Source organism: Trichomycterus rosablanca, chromosome 13, assembly GCF_030014385.1.
Source record: "Trichomycterus rosablanca isolate fTriRos1 chromosome 13, fTriRos1.hap1, whole genome shotgun sequence".
In the NCBI taxonomy this organism is placed as follows: domain Eukaryota; kingdom Metazoa; phylum Chordata; class Actinopteri; order Siluriformes; family Trichomycteridae; genus Trichomycterus; species Trichomycterus rosablanca.
In genome coordinates, this window is record NC_086000.1 from 21,336,583 (window position 1) to 21,354,483 (window position 17,901).

Genomic DNA, 17,901 nt, shown 5'->3' on the forward strand with positions numbered 1-17,901 from the left:
AAAATCCACCTTTTTACTAAGCACTTAAGCTGACTTGTACTTATTTACTAACATTTTTCTTCCATTTCCAAAGAAAAAAAACAACAAAAAAAACACACTTTGGTTCTAACAGGTTTCAGCAGATTTGTGTTCTTCGACTGTTGTTTACTAAAACTTGAGAAATGAAATGTTTACTATGGAAGCACTTCTGTAAGTCGCTCTGGATAAAAGCGTCTGCTAAATGCAGAAAATGTAAATGTAAATGTAGTTGAATGATTTTTGCTATAATATGGATTAGAACAGTAGTCAAATAGGACTATTCACTGTACAGACCTTTGTACCAACCCTACCTCTACACAACACAACTGATGGTCTCAAACACATTAAGAAGGCAAGAAATTCCAGAAATTTACTCTTAACAAGGCACACCCGTTAATTGAAAACCATTCCAGGTGGCTACCTCATGAAGCTGATTGAGAGAATGCCAAGAGTGTGCAAAGCTGTCATCAAAGCAAAAGATGGCTACTTTGAAGAATATAAAATATAAAACATATTCTGGTTTAATAATCAAGAAAAACCATGGAATGAGATGGTGTGTCCAAACTTTTGACTGGTACTGTGTGTGTGTATATATATATATATATATATATATATATATATATATATATATATATAATATAGTAATAGTAATATAATAATAATAATATAATGATAATAATAATAGTAATAATAATATAGTAATAATATAATAATAATAATAATATAGGTGTAATAATATAGCAAAATGAACCAGTTTGCTAATAGATAATTTTATTGCCATTCTACAGTCCTCCAAGTACCTAACCAAACCACCTAGTTCACCATTGCAAGTAATAATTAAGGAACATATGCCGGTGGTGTGTCAAATCCGACTCCCTGGAGTCGACTCCTCGTACGCATTACTATATACACGTTTAATTCTGTGTGGCAAATTGTATTTATTTGTTAAGTAAAAATGAACACATTGCTCAAACGCTGCATGATTAATCGATTTTATTGTTATCGCGATAACGCGCTGAGAAGTCCACAGTCCACACAACAAGGAATTCAGGTCGAACACGCTAGCTGTAAGCTTGAGGAAAAAAGGGCTTTCAGGAGAGGATTCAGGTGATGAGGAATTGGTACAAAAATTAGGCACATGTGTAGCTTGGGAATACTTTGGTTTTAGACAAGGTGATCATGCTCAGTTTAAAGTTTTGTACTAACGTGGCTACCGTCTCGATAAACCTTTGCACATTTCATGTACGACCACAAACAGTTGATGAAGTATGATCCGAATCTCTGAAAGCACGATGCATCTCTCCGCCTGTAAAACAACGAGGAGTCGACTCCCTCCAGGCAGTCGGATTTGACACGCCACCGGCGTACGTTTATTAATTATTACTTTTATCTATAGGGAGCTAACTGGTTTGGTAGGTACTATGAGGACTGTAGCTTTGTAAGCGTGTCACCGTTCGATTTTGGACAAAGAAATAACCAACCAAATACGATTTTTTTTTTGCATTAAATAAGAACAAATGACGCCGTTTTCATCCTTACAAGAGATGTATAATTAGTGCCGAACAATAAGAACTAAAAGAAGTGGATTTCTTTGCTTTCACAAGGTCTTTTAGAACAGAACAGAGCCCCACTTGAGTTCGACAACTGACCGTTAAATTAAAATAATTACGTTTGTTAACAGTGCACAAAATGTTTACACTATAATAACTTGTTAAATTGTTTTATTTAACATGTTGTCTACTTTTGAATAAAGCTAAAAAAAAAGGACCTAAATACTCTGAGTGTACTGTTTTTCAGATATGCACGGAAATTCTCTTACTGAACCACGTTCTATTTTATTTCACATTGACACTGGGGTTTCAAACAATGGTATTGCATGACATTTTTGGTCCATATCGTGCAGCCCTGATAAAAAGCAAGGATTACAAATAAGCACATGGATTATTAGTAATAGTGTGTAACGCGCCTGCGTGCAAGTAAGAGTCGGTATATCCCGGCGAATCGACTCGGAGTTCATGATTCAGCACGACACCTCGGTGCCTCCTACCACAGCCGATAGCTAGTTCGGGCTGAGTATTATTGCTAGCTGTGCTGCAGACGATTTGACATGAGGATTTCTGAGGACATGAGGAAGGAGAGGACTCGGTGGCGCTCAGTGACGAACTGCTGACAGTACGAGAATGAAACATGGCCCATTTCACCACATCATCCACTGCAGCGAGCGGAAACCTTATTAAGAGCTCAGAGCAACTGGACTGCAGAGGAACAGCACTGCAGCTCATTCACAGGACGAGCACCCAGCAAGCGAATTCATTCTTTTAATTAATCTGTACGACCAAACAATGGCTTATTTCCGTGCATCATTTAAATGACAATGTGTCCTTTTTTAAACGGTAAATCACAAAGGCTGGATATTGCACTAGGTTGATGTTACAGTAGCTGTACAGTTGGGTTGCATTCTTCTAAAAAGAGATCAAAATGACGGTGGAAAATTCGACAATTAAAACCCGGATTAAAAACCTGCTCCGAACACCTTCCATCAAACTGAGGAAACACAGATCTGGAAACCTTAAGGAAAACCTAGGAAAGAAGGTATGTAAGGCTGTATGAAGGCAAGCGTGACATATGGTGCCCTCATGTTTCACCGCAAGCCTAATTATTTGAATAGAGGAGAATGGAACATGAACGTGTACAGTTTAGTAACGGTTCAGATCTAACTCGTACTGATGCTGTTAGTTAAACTTGACTGTTTGAAAGCTAAACATGCTGCACGACTGACCGATAAACCTATATTTTGTTCACTGCTGGTTTCACAACACTGATCTGTGGTGATGACAGTTTACAGTAACTTCAGTTTTTTCTTGTGTTTATTTACAACTTGCTGCCAAGGACACAAAACAGCTTTCAGTTACGCCAAACCAAACAGCTATGTGCTGCTTTATTAGTGCTCAGTGTAGAAATCATAATAGAAGTAAAATGTTGACATATAACTGTTAAATACTTCATTGCAATAACTTATATATAAAATAAATAAAATAACTGTTCTTTGTCTGAGGCTAAATAATTGGAACACACGTAGACATATTTAAGTCCAAAATACACATGTATCAATTACATAGCCAAATTAGTGGTTTTAATCTTATTCCCTATTTTCTATAAATATTTTCTATTTTCGATTATTATTGACTATAGCTGGTGATTCTCTGTGCTCAGCTAAAAGGGGCTTGTTTGACTGAACCCAATACAAGTACACGGTGGCTAAGTGGGTAGCACTGTCGCCTCACAGCAAGAAGGTCCTGGGTTCGATCCCCAGGTGGGGCGGTCCGGGACCTTTCTGTGTGGAGTTTGCATGTTCTCCCCGTGTCCGCGTGGGTTTCCTCTGGATGCTCCGGTTTCCTCCCAGTGAGGTGAATTGGAGACACTAAATTGTCCAAGACTGTGTTTGATATAACCTTGTGAACTGATGAACCTTGTGTAATGAGTGACTATCGTTCCTGTCATGAATGTAACCAAAGTGTAAAACATGACGTTAAAATCCTAATAAACAAACAAACAGACATGGAGCAGCAGTGGGTTTTTTCATTGTCAAGACCTGTAAGGAAACCAAAACTGTCACCTAATGCTAAGAGGAAATTTGTCCAAAGAGTCATATTTACAAACAACCAAAACAGGTGGTGCAGAAATTCCACAGTTGAACAAGTTTTATATTAGGACCCTGCTTTGGAAGAAAGAAACCCCTTCTTGAAAACTGGCACTTAATTCTGTATGGGTGCAGTTAAACAAGCCCCATGTATATGGGTACACAGAAGTCACCAACTGTGCTCCCTCCCACCAATTACACCACATGAACTATTTTATTACACCCAGTGCTTCAGAGGGGGTCAGACCTGCTGCTGCCCTGTGCGGTGGTGTAAACGTGAGTGAAGGTGGAATAAAATTTCCAAATAAATAGCCAAAAAGTTTGACAAATCCTCCCACCCCTGCCAATGTCAGACACACTTATTCATGACTAATCAAAGAAAAAAAAAAACGTATACAACATGTAGTTGATTGGTTCATCGTGTATATGTATTTTACATTTATTTTTAGATACTGTTTTAGCTAGTTTGTTTTATGTGTTAGCACCTAACCGTGGGCTGCATTCCATTCTGATTGTCTGTTTATTGCTGCAGACAAATGATGACTACTTTTTTAAGCCTGGGACTTAAGGACTGTTCATGTTGTTAAACCATGCAGAAACCTTTATTCAAACGTTGACCTATGCCCTTCCCACAATATACTTTGTGCAAACTGTAATAACTCATAACCTTTTAGCATACTGTTAGCATATCCGCTGCACAATTTCTGTTAGACTTTGTTGGTAAGTCTATAGGCTATTATAACTTTTATTATATAAGTTGCATTTTAAAACTCATACACATATTTAGCAACTCATCCATGGCAGTACTTCAGCACTGCAGTACTTATGTCCACACTGCATCAGTTGGGCAGCACAGGTTTTTGCAAATTGCATTAAAAAAGCAAGTGACCATATTTAAATATATAGCCTTATGCGAAAGTATAGACACTTGGTCTAATTCCATGTTTCAGGTGGGAAGAAGTGATTTTCTTGCCTGCCTGACCAAGACGTGATAAAAGGAATTGGTGTTTATGGATGTGCACATTTAGGGGTTGGTTTATTCAATAGTTCTGCACAGGGTTTTGTTTCCTGAGGCTCTTGTGTTGTACAGCTTCAAAGGCAGAGGTGCTCCTCCCAGTTGCAGGTTTTTTTGACCCTCTGGCTTAGGATCTCTGTGAGTTCTACAATCATCTACCGTGTGTGTGTGTGTGTGTGTGTGTGTGTGTGTGTGTGTGTGTGTTATATTACACAATGTTCAATGTGTTAGTTATTTTACATTTGGAAAGTTAACAAGGCATGGATAAACCAGGGGTATTCAAGTATTTGTATAAAAGTTCATTTCTTCAGTCTGTCATGCGATGAAACCTAACTGACAGCTGCAGAAGAAAGAAGGACTGACTGATGGGAGGTGGGGTTATTATAACAACACACACAGAAGGTGCCCATTTTCCTCAGTATTTATGTGAATGGGTTTGTTGGATCTTTAGTTAAGCGATGACTGATTTAAACAGAGCTTTTATACTGGCTCAAAGTAGTAGTTCAAAGTATCGTAACATGGGATTACATTGAAAATGCTTTCTGCAAACAGACTTTTAAGAGCTAAAGAACATGATGTAAGTATATTTTGAGCCTTTTAAAATTGTTTTTACTAGTGGACATTGTTAGAATCAGCATGATGCTGATAAATGACCTCTTTATACTTTTACATTTGGGAGAAGTCAAAAAAACTTGTGAAACAAGGTTACTTGTAAGATTTTGTACTGGATCTCACCACTTAACATATTGGAAATCTTTAAATCATTTAAAATGACTTTTGGCGCATTACTTATCGCTGAAACTGTTCTCATCTTAAAATTGTGCTCAGCTTTTAAACTGTTTTGTAATGCACTTACGGTGCTTGATATTCTTTGAAGTTTTTTTAATGAACTCTAGTCCAGTAAATGTAAACCATATTTCCTTTCATCAGGCATTTTAAAGCTGACACAAAGATAGATTACAATCTTTCCTTTCTGTAATGGTGTTTTATCTGACTTAGCAGAGTACATGTTAAACTTTGATTGAATCATTTTTGCCTCTTGTTACATTTGTTTAGAAGCTTTTACTTTACATTTGGCAGGTGACTCTTGAAAAGGTTTTGGGAATTACAGCTGCAGGAAACCGAGCTTTGGCGTGTGACCCTCACTCCGGTTTGGTAGCCTACCCTGCAGGGTGAGTAATGCAAGAAAACGTAGATTAATTTTTTTTGTGTTGAATGCTTACAAACATTTTGCTATCAGAGACAGAAATTTGTTTGTCTTTGGAAACAATTGTCGTTTCCTTTGATTAGAGCTTAATTTACCCAGAAAAGAAACAAATATACATGTTATTTGCTATATTTAATGCATCTGAAATCTTATCTACATCTACATATTTTTGTTTTTCTGAAACTTATATAATGCTATATGGAATTCAAATTTTTGTGAAGATATTGTGTCATGTTTAAAGACCTGCATATATCCATATATCCTGTGGGTCATTTGGAAAAAGGGAACCTGATAAATAGATTAGGGTGAAAGGGGCGAGAAAGTCATCTCCCAGCAATCTGATAACAGCTGTGTAAGCATACTTAAAAACTAGGTGGGGTACAAACAGGAAATGCTGTCTTAGGAAAGAGAACCCTTGTCTGAAAAACAAGGATTTTATTGTAGTAATCTAGCTAGTGTATGTCTGTGTGCCTATTGGACATCACACTGTGTAAAATTGCCCTTCACAGGAATTAGATGGTATTCACAAAAGATGTATCATGTCAATTTATTTTTTATTTATATTTTATGTTTAGTTAAAATAACAAAAGATTTATAGAGTGATTGTTCAGTGTTAAATAATACCTTTATGACGAATTGCTGTAAGTTATTTAGGTTTGTGTATAATGGAAATGGAGAGACTTTAGCCATTACAGCAAGTAAGGCAGATAGTATAAATAAAAGCACTGGGTAAACTTGTATTAATATTGCTAATAGTGTGGAAATATCTGTAAAATGTGATGAGGCAGAATTATTGAACAGTAGGATGAAACAAAAAAGGACAAAAAAACGAAGGGCCCTGCTCGCTTGTTTACATTATTTCTGTTAGACAATGTACTAACAGAGTGCTTTACTCTAGAATATTATTTATTGCTCACCAATGAAAATATGGTGGACATCCTTGCTTAATGGCTAACATATTTAAGTAAGATTAAAAAAAGATTTCTCCATCTTAGTCCTGTCCTAATTGGTTAGAGAGTTTCACATTATTTTCAACAACAACAAAAGGCCCTGACTGTGAGGTAAATCAAAGGTATATATTAATTCACTTGCTTTGGTAATTCTTTTGTAGTAACAACTAACTGACAAAGACACTTGCTAAATTTTTTTGATAATTTAATGTATTCTAACATTGAATGGATAAACAAACAAATGTAGGGCTGCTTCTTTTATTCAGCCGATGCGAGAAAAAACTGATAATAAAGTAATCACTTGTCCTGTGGGCATTCTTCACCATTAATTAATATAGTTAACGTAAACATCTAAAAATTATAGAGTTATGTGAAATATGTTAACTGAACAGGTAGCAGTCTTGTTCTTCTGGTAAACACAAGGATTAAAAACGAAACTCATCCGTCAGTTTTCAGATGCAACCAATCTACCAGTTGTTGGAGACATCTGACCCTGGTCTGTTCTGAATATAGTTTGAAGCACAAGAAATCGTGCACTGGGGGCAGTCTGATGAGGCCCTGCAGCTGTCATTTAAACAAAGTCTTTTAAAAAGTCTCTTAGTCCCTTAGCCTGCTGTGAATTTATGTTTAAGATTTAAAGAATTTAGGGATTGTCTTGATCAATTTTTAAATAAAACAGAAAGTCTGATACAAAAGCTTAGAATATTGGTTGGTGCTAAATACCAGTGGGTGATATTATATAGTTTACAAGAATACTTGCTATTTATGCTAGCCCACTACCACTGGGATCCAGGGGTCGAATCCCCAGTAATGTTAGCCAATTGGGCGTTTACATACAGACATGATTTGCTGTGTTAGAGAAGATTGCCGTCCTGTCCGTGTTGTGTTGCTGCATTGTGCCCAGTGATTTCAGGAAAACCAGACCCACTGCGACCATGGATAAAACGATGGTAAAGCATCAAAATAAAAATAAAAAACAATTTTGGCCAATTGTGATGTTATGCTTTTACCACATGTGACCTGGGATGAATTGGAACAATAACTGCGAGCCACTTTTTTAGCTAACATCACAAATACTCTTTTGACTAGATGTGTGCAAATTTTTCACGGTCACTCCGAAGTCATGTGGAAGGTGTTTCCAAAAGTATAGAGGCTCTGTGCATGGATTTGCAATGGAATGTTCAACAAGCCCCGTGGTTAGGTGTCTACATACTTATGGCCGTATACAGTATATTGCAGGAGAAGTGTCAGCCAAGGACATATATAATACTCCTTATATAATTAAATAATTGGTAACATGTGAAGGTCTGTCTACATCCTAACCAACGTCTGTTACATCTTACACATTAACCATGTTTTATAGTTATAGTTTTTTTATAAGTGCAGTTAAATGATTCACACTCAACTGACTGTTAATTTGCTTAAATGGTTGTAGTGATTAATGGTAAAATAAATGTTAATACATTTCAGAAAGAGCAGCTAATTCCATTTGAAACCTTTTCCTTGATTGTACTTTAAGCACTCAGTAAGTAGCTGGTCTTTTTCTTAAAGTGTACCTAAATGAATATAGTGTGCTTAATTAAAATACGTTTTATTTAGTCTGACTTGCTCTTTAAGTTAAGTAAACATTTGCTTTGTTTGCATAATGTGCTATTGTTTTCTTAAAGTTATGTGCTGCTGTTGCCATTCCTGTTTTTCAAGCTGTACATATTTGCACATGAAGTACACTATTATTCCAGGATGAATACTATAATGAAACTATTATTCCAGTCATTTCATTTCTGCATGTTTAAAATACCATTTCTTCAACATTTTTAGCTGTTATCTATGAGAAGGTTTGAATTTGGTAAAACTTGGGTATGATTTTGTGGGTAAAAGGCTATTAGCCAATTTTTGTGCTGTTGTGTAAGGGCTAATTTAAAGTTGTGCTTAAATTTATGGCTAGGTTTCACTGAGGTGCTATGAGAACTGCCTGTGTTTAGCAGTGCATCTACAGTTATATTTTTCCAGTGAAAGTTCTCACAACTTTCTACAATTAAATTTAAAAGTTTACATGAACTTAGAAAGTCTTAAGATTTCAATAATTTGTGCAACTGTACATTTTTTTGTGACTAATTGTTTGGGAAATCAGTCTTAAAAAACTTAAACACATCTAAGTTCTTACCTAAGTTCATTATATGTTTTCAAAATTTACTAGGCTAATATATAAATCAATTTAAATTAATTAGTGGTGGTGTAAGTGCTATGATGTCAATTAACTTTGACATGGCCTTCTCATTTCTTGTTAGTGATTATGCTAGACTAAAGTTTCTCTTTGCTTAGTTTAACTGCAACCATAAACTCTTGCCAAGGCCAGAAAACCCCCCAAAATGAATTATAAACATCTAGAATATGGGTGACATTGTCCACAGTAAAGCAAACATTACATCTTCATACTTTCCAAGGCTGCCATGCAAACAAAAACCCCTCCAACAATGGCACCTTAAAGCCTCACTAAAGTTTGTTGCTGATCACATTTTTTAAGAAAAAAACAGGACCAGGAGTTTATTTCAGATTGGATGACGAGCGTATTTGTGCATACATTGTAGTAACTTATTTAGAAGTAAATGTTGTGTTAGTTATTATAACAAGTATAACCCATGCACTATTGACGACCTTTGTTGGATGCTTTTGTTGTAAATCTTTAAATTAATTGATGTTTTTATTTGTAAGAGGTTTTGCTCCTATTATGAACATGCTTTGTGATATGTTACTGGTAGACAGGTCTGCACAACAGACAGTCCTCTGTTAATCTAACCTACAAAACTGTGTCAGCCACTGAGGCAAAATGGGTCAGTAGAGCTGAGCAAAGAGCAATTGATGATAGAATAAAGAGAGAGGGACGGTATTCAAAAGAAAAAAGGAGTAAAGCATTGAGATCTTGAACGAACCAATTCACATAGTGGTATTTTTTTCATTGTGTGGTCAGTATAATTGCTGCATTGCAGCATTCAGCACTCCTGGCTTTTTCCTGCTTCAGGATTCAAGACCACTCATATTAAATTAGCAGTTAAAGCACACAAAAACACACAATACATAAAAGACTTTTCATGTTACAGAGTATTAAAGAAGGAATTCAGTGCTGGGACTTGGGAGCCTTGTGTTGAAGTGTTTTATCCAGGCAGCTGGGCGCTAATGCTGCAGGATTGAAGAGTTGGATCCAAACTGCTTTGGCTGTGGGTGTCCAGGATTTGTGTGAGATCCCTAATGGCACAGCCACGTTGGGGGTTGGGCCCAGAGTAAGAAATCGTTACCCAATTGCTTATCTGGTGGCAACCCTAGATCACTATGTGTGTTGGGCTTCACCACCTGTCCACCTGTTAATCCCACTTACCAGATGGAACAACCAGTTTTTACTTCCTAAATTTCCTCACCAAATTTCTGGATTATAATGTGTGCTCTTCTGCATTCATTGCGTGGGCTGCAAATAAACCCCAACTAACCAAAACACACTTTTAATCTGTATACAGAAAAGGGACATCTTTATCAATATATTCCTGGTTTTGTGTTTTTCAGATTAGCAGAGCTGACAGTATTTTGACAGGGAAGAATGCTTTCAAATGGCATGTATCTCAAACTCTATGTGGCTGCTTCACATAAATGGCATATTTAGGATAAAAAACTGACATGCCAGTCTACCTGGGATTTCAACCCCTTACCAATAAAAATACTGTAAATTCTCAGGTTAAATGTGTATTTAAGTTATTGTTTACTCTTTTTATGAAAAGCATTGGTTTACTGTGGAACCCAGTGCAGTCTTATCACCTGCATTTTCTTAACCTGGTAATTATCTTGCAACCACAGACCCATTCTTACCATGTTGTTAACACACCTAGTTTTATACAGTGCACAGCTATACAATCCACAGAACTAAACCCAGTGATTTTGTCTCTGTTCTCTGTGCATCTGTACATAAGCAGTGCTGTTATTGTAAATGTTTAAGATATACTGACATGATCTGTGTGTTTGTTAGTCAATGCAAGCTTGACTTAGCTGACTTGGCCTCTTACTGGGTGAGATAATGAGCTGGATTAGCTTGGGTTTGGCAGTTGCAACAGACGTGTAACATATGGCCCTGCAGAGTTCAGCACATGGTAAAATATGAATAGATCCCAGCCAGGAATGGTCATGGCTAATAATTTTGACAATTTAAATAATTTTTGTATTGATTTACATTCTTTGGTATTTAAATAAGTTATATAAAAAGTTGCTGCAAGTTTGGAATAACCTGTTTAAGGCACCAATTCATCACTAGGCTTTGTGTAATTTTTTTAGATTAATAAACAACACACAGTGTGTTGTTTAGTTACAGGGTGTACTTTATGCACAGTGTAATCAGCCTTAAGTGTAGAGCTCTAAAAAATTCCAGCATTACTTAATCTATCTAAATCCAACCCTGCTGGCATTTTTATCCCAGGCCTTGCTGAGGAGACTTGAGTACACATATACTTCTGGTGGAAGATTCAGGGGAAGTGTGTAGGCACTCATTTAATAGTTTGTCTTCATTAACTCCTGTGGTGGGGTTTGTAAACTGCAGTTCTTAACCCATCCAGTCTACCCACATGTTCAATATTTACAGGCTTGCAACCTGTAGGGAGTGTTTCCTACTTTTGCCCAGTGAATCTGACCCACTGTGACCCTGAATAGGACAAAGTGGTGGTAAAACAGACAATGAATTAATGAATTCTGTGTAAAACCATAACATTCCATGGTGCTTCTATTGTCTGTTCTTAAGTTAGAGTTACTTTTCTACTAACATGCTGGTGATCCTGGTACCAGTGCTGTGTTAAACCGTTGTGCACTTTTGCATTACAAATAAGCCATCAGAATCCATTCAGTTTCACCTCCAAAAATGCTGCTGGTTTGGAACAAAGAGGCAGTAATGCCAGTGGCTTTGTGGTGGTGTAAATTTGCCTCCATGACAACAATCCAAGCAGCAAAGCTATGTACACGACTGTCATTCCAAATTTATGAACAGTGATGGGACAATAGTGACTTAGCATTTACAGCTCTAGGACTGGTTAAACCAGGGTAAATTTATAGCCGGAGTTAACAATAAGCTGTCATTTTATGAAGACATGTTATTAGGGATTAAAGTTTAAACTCAAATTCTATAACCAACAAATTGCTCTTAACAGATACAAGAGGTCAAAGGTTCCTTATCTTTTTAATAATGTGGCAGTTCAGCTGCCCTTGACTTTTTAGGTGGACCAATGTGGGCATTGAAGGGATTAATCGGTTTGGCACTGTGAAGTAAGTAAGTAAGTAAGTAAATTTTATTTATAAAGCACTCTTAAAACAACTTACGTTGACCAAAGTGCTGTACATCGAATAAGCATACATAACACAACATTATATTAAAAAGGTAAGAACCAAATAAAAGGAGAGTGTTCTAAATAATAATAATAATAAAAAATTAATGCAGGTCTTAATCATTGCAGATCTATTGGTCATTCATGCTATGCTTGAATCTTTGGCTCTTTTTTTACACAAATGTGCAATTGTGTTTTAAGTATATTATTATTATTCCTATAACCTGTTTTTAGAATGTTTGTTAGATCAACTTGTGACTTTGCAGAACTGCTACTGTTTGACCCTTAAACTTTGCCCTTAAACCTTAGTGACTCAGCTTAATTGTAAATTACTTTGGATAGAAGGGTTTGCGAAATTAGTAAATATTATTACTGTTTACTGGCATTTAATAATAAACTAACAAATAATGATAATAATAATAAACTAAATAGAAACTTCTTTGGTAATGCCAAAAAAATCCCTTGAGCTACTGCATATTGACCACAGTGTTGGGTCTGTCCAATCTTTGTTATTAAATGTTCAGTACACTTCAACCTTCTGTGTGCCACAAAGCACTTAGATTCTTTATATTTAGAACCATTTTAGCTGTTCATAGCTAGCTGGCTGTAGTGACATGTGCAAGAGATTTAAACCTTCTGTGTTCTGAGACAAAGTAATTACACACTGTGTTAATACAGTAGAACACACTGGCTTTCAATAAGGGGATTCTATGTTAAGTCTACAAATGAAAGAAGTTTCATCTAGCAGTGTAATTAAATAGTTTTTAAAAAGCTAATTTAACGTTTTTAATATAGGGATAAGCTAAACCTGTGTTTTGTGTGTGCATGCGCTTGTGTTTTTGTGGTAGTCTGTCTGAGCTATGGAAATCCTATCAGGAGCTCTGCATAAATAGCCCTTGAAATCCATTAATAGTATTAGTGGTCAATGAAGTCACTTTTCCTTTAACTCTTCATCCTCTCTAATAACTGCAGGGCTATGTGGAGTTACCAACTGCTTGGTTGTGAGGAAATTAATCATTCTGATTTGTATTTTTTTTTTTTTTTTGTTGCTCAGCACTGATTAAATTCAGAGTTATATGACTGAGGACTCTTTCATTGCTGACACACAGCTGTGTCTGTTAGAAAACCGGAAACTATACAGGAAGGAATGATGGTGGATAAAAAGCCATTTTCCTGTTGTGGTCTGGTAAAGCAGTGGTGCAGTAAAATTGCCTTTTACACATCTTTCTAAGTGGCACCAGTGTCAAGTAGCTATCAGATACCCTTTGATTTAGCCTCGTGTCTGACTGTGTGTTGCTGTGCTGTGTGCATACGGACTCATACTGTTGGCAGTCAGCCAGCGGAGAAGACCTGAAGTTTAAATCAAGCTGTTACAACAGTTATGGAAGCGCTGTCTGCGCACGAGTCAAACTGAGTGGTTTATATAAAAACAGTTTCAAGTTCTTTGACAAAGGGGTCTTCTTTAATTTTTGCTTTCTTTTTTCCCACTTTACCTGTGTACATATTATGTTTATGGTATTTAGCATATACATTTGTCCAAATGACTTACAATTATGACCAAAAACAGTACAAGCAATCAAGGATTGAGGGCCTGGAAACACACCCAAAACCCCACTCATGCAGGCGCCATGATCGTACATCTTAGCAGCAGCTGGAAGAGACCCTGTCCAACCTTTCCCACAAACACAGCCATTTCTGTGGACTGCTGTTTATTTTGACCATTATGCAATTAACTCACTAAACAAAGAGTGCTATGATATTGTTGTTTTCACATGCTTGCAGTGATTTACAAAAAAGTCCTGCTCATGTAGCCTCTACATGCTGCTAAAGTTTATTATACCGGGGGTCTTTAATGCATCCTTTCAACCAGTTATACTTCTGATTCGACCAGTACATTGATTAATTTTTGTAATGAATGGCTGCATACTAAAGAGACATCATTTTAAAAATATACAGTATATTTAAACACAAGCCTACTGTTTACTACTTTTTAAGTGATGTAGTGGAAGAGTTATGTAAAAGTTTTTTAGGTTGTCAGTTTATAAAAAACAACCGAAATTGGGTAAATTGTATTACTAACAAAGTTTGTTGGAATTCTAGGTTAAGTTATGTAACTGAAATTTACTTCACTTATTTGACATTTTTAACAGGGGACATCTAACTTAAGGCTAGTAAAATAACAATACAAACCTCTATTTACCATACCTTGGCATTTTATACATGCAATTAACCTAAAATGTTGACAGTGTGTTGGTTGCTTTTGTAATGTTCTGTGAATGGGCTGTATCAACATTATACACTTTTTTTAATGACAAAAAGCTAATCAGTCAGAAAATGTAAACATTTCATTTTAATACCAGTCAAACCCAATTTTTTATTGAATTTAATACCAGTCAGTATCAACCCAATACTGATACTGGTGTCAGATTAACACGCTACAACTATCTCAACCCCATTGCTTTGCTGACAGAGTATTTTGTACTCTTCTTTATTGTTACTCACAGTTTAACAAAACCTTTTAACTATGCTGACATGCACACAGACAATAGGCAGTGTTTATTTGTACCCCTTTGAATTTACATTCTAGATCTTTTTCCTGTATGTTGGGAGTTTAAATAAGGAACAAAGTGTACAATGTATATTGACTCATTTTCTCCACACACAAATATGAGAAACAGCTCAGTTTCTGAGGAAATACAAAACACCATACAGACTGTAATAAATTGTACCTGCTAAAATATAACAACTAGCAAAGATTAATTAGTGATCATTCTTCTTTTCTTTCTGTTGTAGGTGTGTGGTGGTGCTGCTGAATCCCAAAAAGAGCAAACAGTGTCATATTCTCAACAACTCCAGGTGAGATTCAGTGTGCACAAAACCGTTTAATTACACATAGCTGATAGTTAGCATTTTTCTTGAAATCTATTTTATATAAGTGCTGCAAAAATTTGACTAATACTGACTGAAAAACATGAACAACCTGAAGTTTTAGCGCTGACTGAACACAGCAGTGACACTGTACTTTTGTACTGTTTTATTCTTACTGGTTATTACAGGTTAAGCCATAACAAGAAATACCTTAGGCTAGGCTAAAGACCAAGAACTAATCATAATATCTGTAGCTCAGACATCTATAGGGATGTCATAAACTATAATTTATAGGGTGCAATAAAAAAGTACAGCATTTGTAAGTAAAATTAGTAAGTAATAAATTATAGCCTTGACAAGAAAACATCGCAAAATAAATTATAGCCTTGACAAGAAGACGTTACAAAAAATCAGGAATGCCGGTGTCTGCAGAGTGTTAAGCAATAGGCAACCCATAAGGAATGTGACCTTTCATTCCTTATCATTGTCACAAATGAATCTCTTGACTTGTGTGCATGCTTTTAAACAACTGTATTATGATTTTACCAAGATTTTAGATAAACTGTGTTATTGTGTTAAACAGCCTATACTAGATTTCAGACATGGTTAGTGGTGCATGATTTGGGTGATTGCATGATTTGATTTCATTTTTGTTCCATGAGTAAATGATTCATATCATTTTGATTTACCAGTGTTTTATTGTCCATCAAACCCCAACCCCCAATTCCCTTTAGACAAAGCCAGTCTTGTCTGTCTGTAGACACCCCACCGGCCGATAGCACCACTGGTAACTCAAACCCTGGATCCCAGCGGTAGTGGGCTGGCATAATTAACAGCTGTGCCACCTGAGTTCCCTGACTAAATGATAAGAACTTAAAAAAACAATTAATAAATTTGAAGATTGTGAAGTGATTTTGTTAGAATTAACCACAACTAATGAATTATTTGTGCTTAGATAAATCTTAATATACTAATACAGGACACTGCCTGTTATTAAATTAACTTCCACCTTTTTGTGTTGTTAAAGGGGGCTAGTCTCTTATATCCATGTACATTATAGTTCTAAATTGATTGAAAAATGACTGAAAATGATTTTTAATTCATTTCTGTATTAAGAAAGTTGCTTTATTAGCCTTTTTTTGCACTTTAGTTCATTTTGACCCATGCCATTGTTCATACTGTGAGTCACGGTCATTGTTGGAATGAGCACCAGCTAACCAGACAGGATGCCTATTAAGTAGACAGGAAGCTTTCACTTCAGCATGATAACTGAAATACTTCTCCTTCCTTTCTTTCATTTCAGGAAAACAATCACCACTCTAGCTTTTTCACCAGATGGCAAATATGTAGTTACAGGAGAGGTGAGTTTTGATGTTCTCTGATGTTTTGTGTTCTTTGGTTACACATCAAAATCCAGGTGCATGTAGACCCAGAAAAAATAAAATGCATTAAAGCAGCACTGTACCTTTGATCTGTTGGGTAGACCTGCTGCCACTGTATATGTGTAGGAAAAAAAACAGTAAAACACGATACAGATAGATTTCTGTCTGCACCCTTGGGCTTCTGAAGTGTGTGACATTGTGCAGTCATAAAAGTTCAACATAATATTTTATTATTTTATATAAACAACCGTTTTATCCTGGTCAGGGTTGCTGCAGGTTCCTCTTCTCAGAAAAACACTGGTCGTTGGGCAGGAACACTCTGTACAGGGCATCAGTCCAGCAGAGGGCTGCTCACCAATTGGTACTTTTTAAATCTTTCCAACCAAAGGCAACATCTTTTTTAATAATGAAAAAATAAGAAATAATAAAAAAAAATAATAATAATAATAAAAAAAATTGCACGAGACCTGCATAATTTTAAATGTATACACAATGACTTCTTACTTTGTGCTGATAAAATGGATATATTGACTGAAAGTTTGTGAAATAAAATAAGAACTTCAGTCAAATTCTTGTTTTCCCCACTTTAGACTGTATGTTGTAACTGGAGGGTTTGTTTATTTTCAAAACGCTCTGACATGTCTATGTTGCTTTGGGCTTTTTGACCTCAGCTAGCTAGACTGAGCTCAAGAAAGGTTTTGTGCTTCTTTAATCCACTGATCCAACCTACTCAGCGCAAGACTTCACTGTTGTGCTCGACTAATCCTTTCCGTTCAGGAGGAGCCTCCTATTAAACACGTGTGAAATCGCAGTGAGTGTGTGCTTACTGGTTGCTGTGGTAACGGGTGGCCAGATGCCAGCCTAGGCACTGCCTCTGCTCTTGGGAAGAAGTAAAAGGAGAACAAAGAAAAAGAAGGTGAGATGCAGATGTGTGTAAAAACAGAGAGAAGCAGAGTCTGTGAAAAGTGTGAAGCATTGCTATTCAAGGGGTGAGAAAACAGACAGACTGGAGCAGAGGGGTCTCATGTTGTTGACCCTTGTATAAACCGCTTTTTTTCTGACTGTAGCGTCCGTGTGGTTATACTTAACACTAAATTCAGTTGGACTAAAAGGTCTGTTTTGAAGTAGGATGTTCTACTGTAAATAGGCCAACTACTGTTTTAAATCCTCTCGTGGCCATGTGTTTACAGTTCTTGATGTATTCCTGACTGGTCTGTGTAACCTGGATAATCGCAATTCAGCTGCCTCTTTGCCTTTCAGTGCATGGAGTAGTGAAAGAACAAATTAGTATGGATGGTATAATTTTTTTCATTTTGAAATTGATTTTGATGCAGAAGCTCAGAGAGTAATGATATACTCGCAGGAACAAAGCTGACCTAAGCAAGCTACACTTGCATGATATGCTTGATAATAGCAGTTGTCAGACATTTTGGTTGCTGTGATTAAGTGAATTGAGAATAAGTGGATTGA

At 36.3% G+C, this 17,901-nt stretch overlaps 1 protein-coding gene across 1 annotated transcript in view; it reads left to right on the plus strand.

The window, feature by feature from the left end:
- Positions 1-2,017: 2,017 nt before the first annotated feature.
- mapkbp1 (mitogen-activated protein kinase binding protein 1) overlaps positions 2,018-17,901 on the plus strand; it is a 35,361-nt gene continuing 19,477 nt past the window's right edge. Inside the window, exons 1-4 of the mRNA XM_063008016.1 lie at positions 2,018-2,610; positions 5,754-5,845; positions 14,975-15,037; positions 16,353-16,410. Of these exons, the coding sequence (XP_062864086.1) occupies positions 2,497-2,610; positions 5,754-5,845; positions 14,975-15,037; positions 16,353-16,410 (327 nt within the window). The 5' untranslated portion in view covers positions 2,018-2,496. The remainder of the gene's footprint in view (positions 2,611-5,753; positions 5,846-14,974; positions 15,038-16,352; positions 16,411-17,901) is intronic.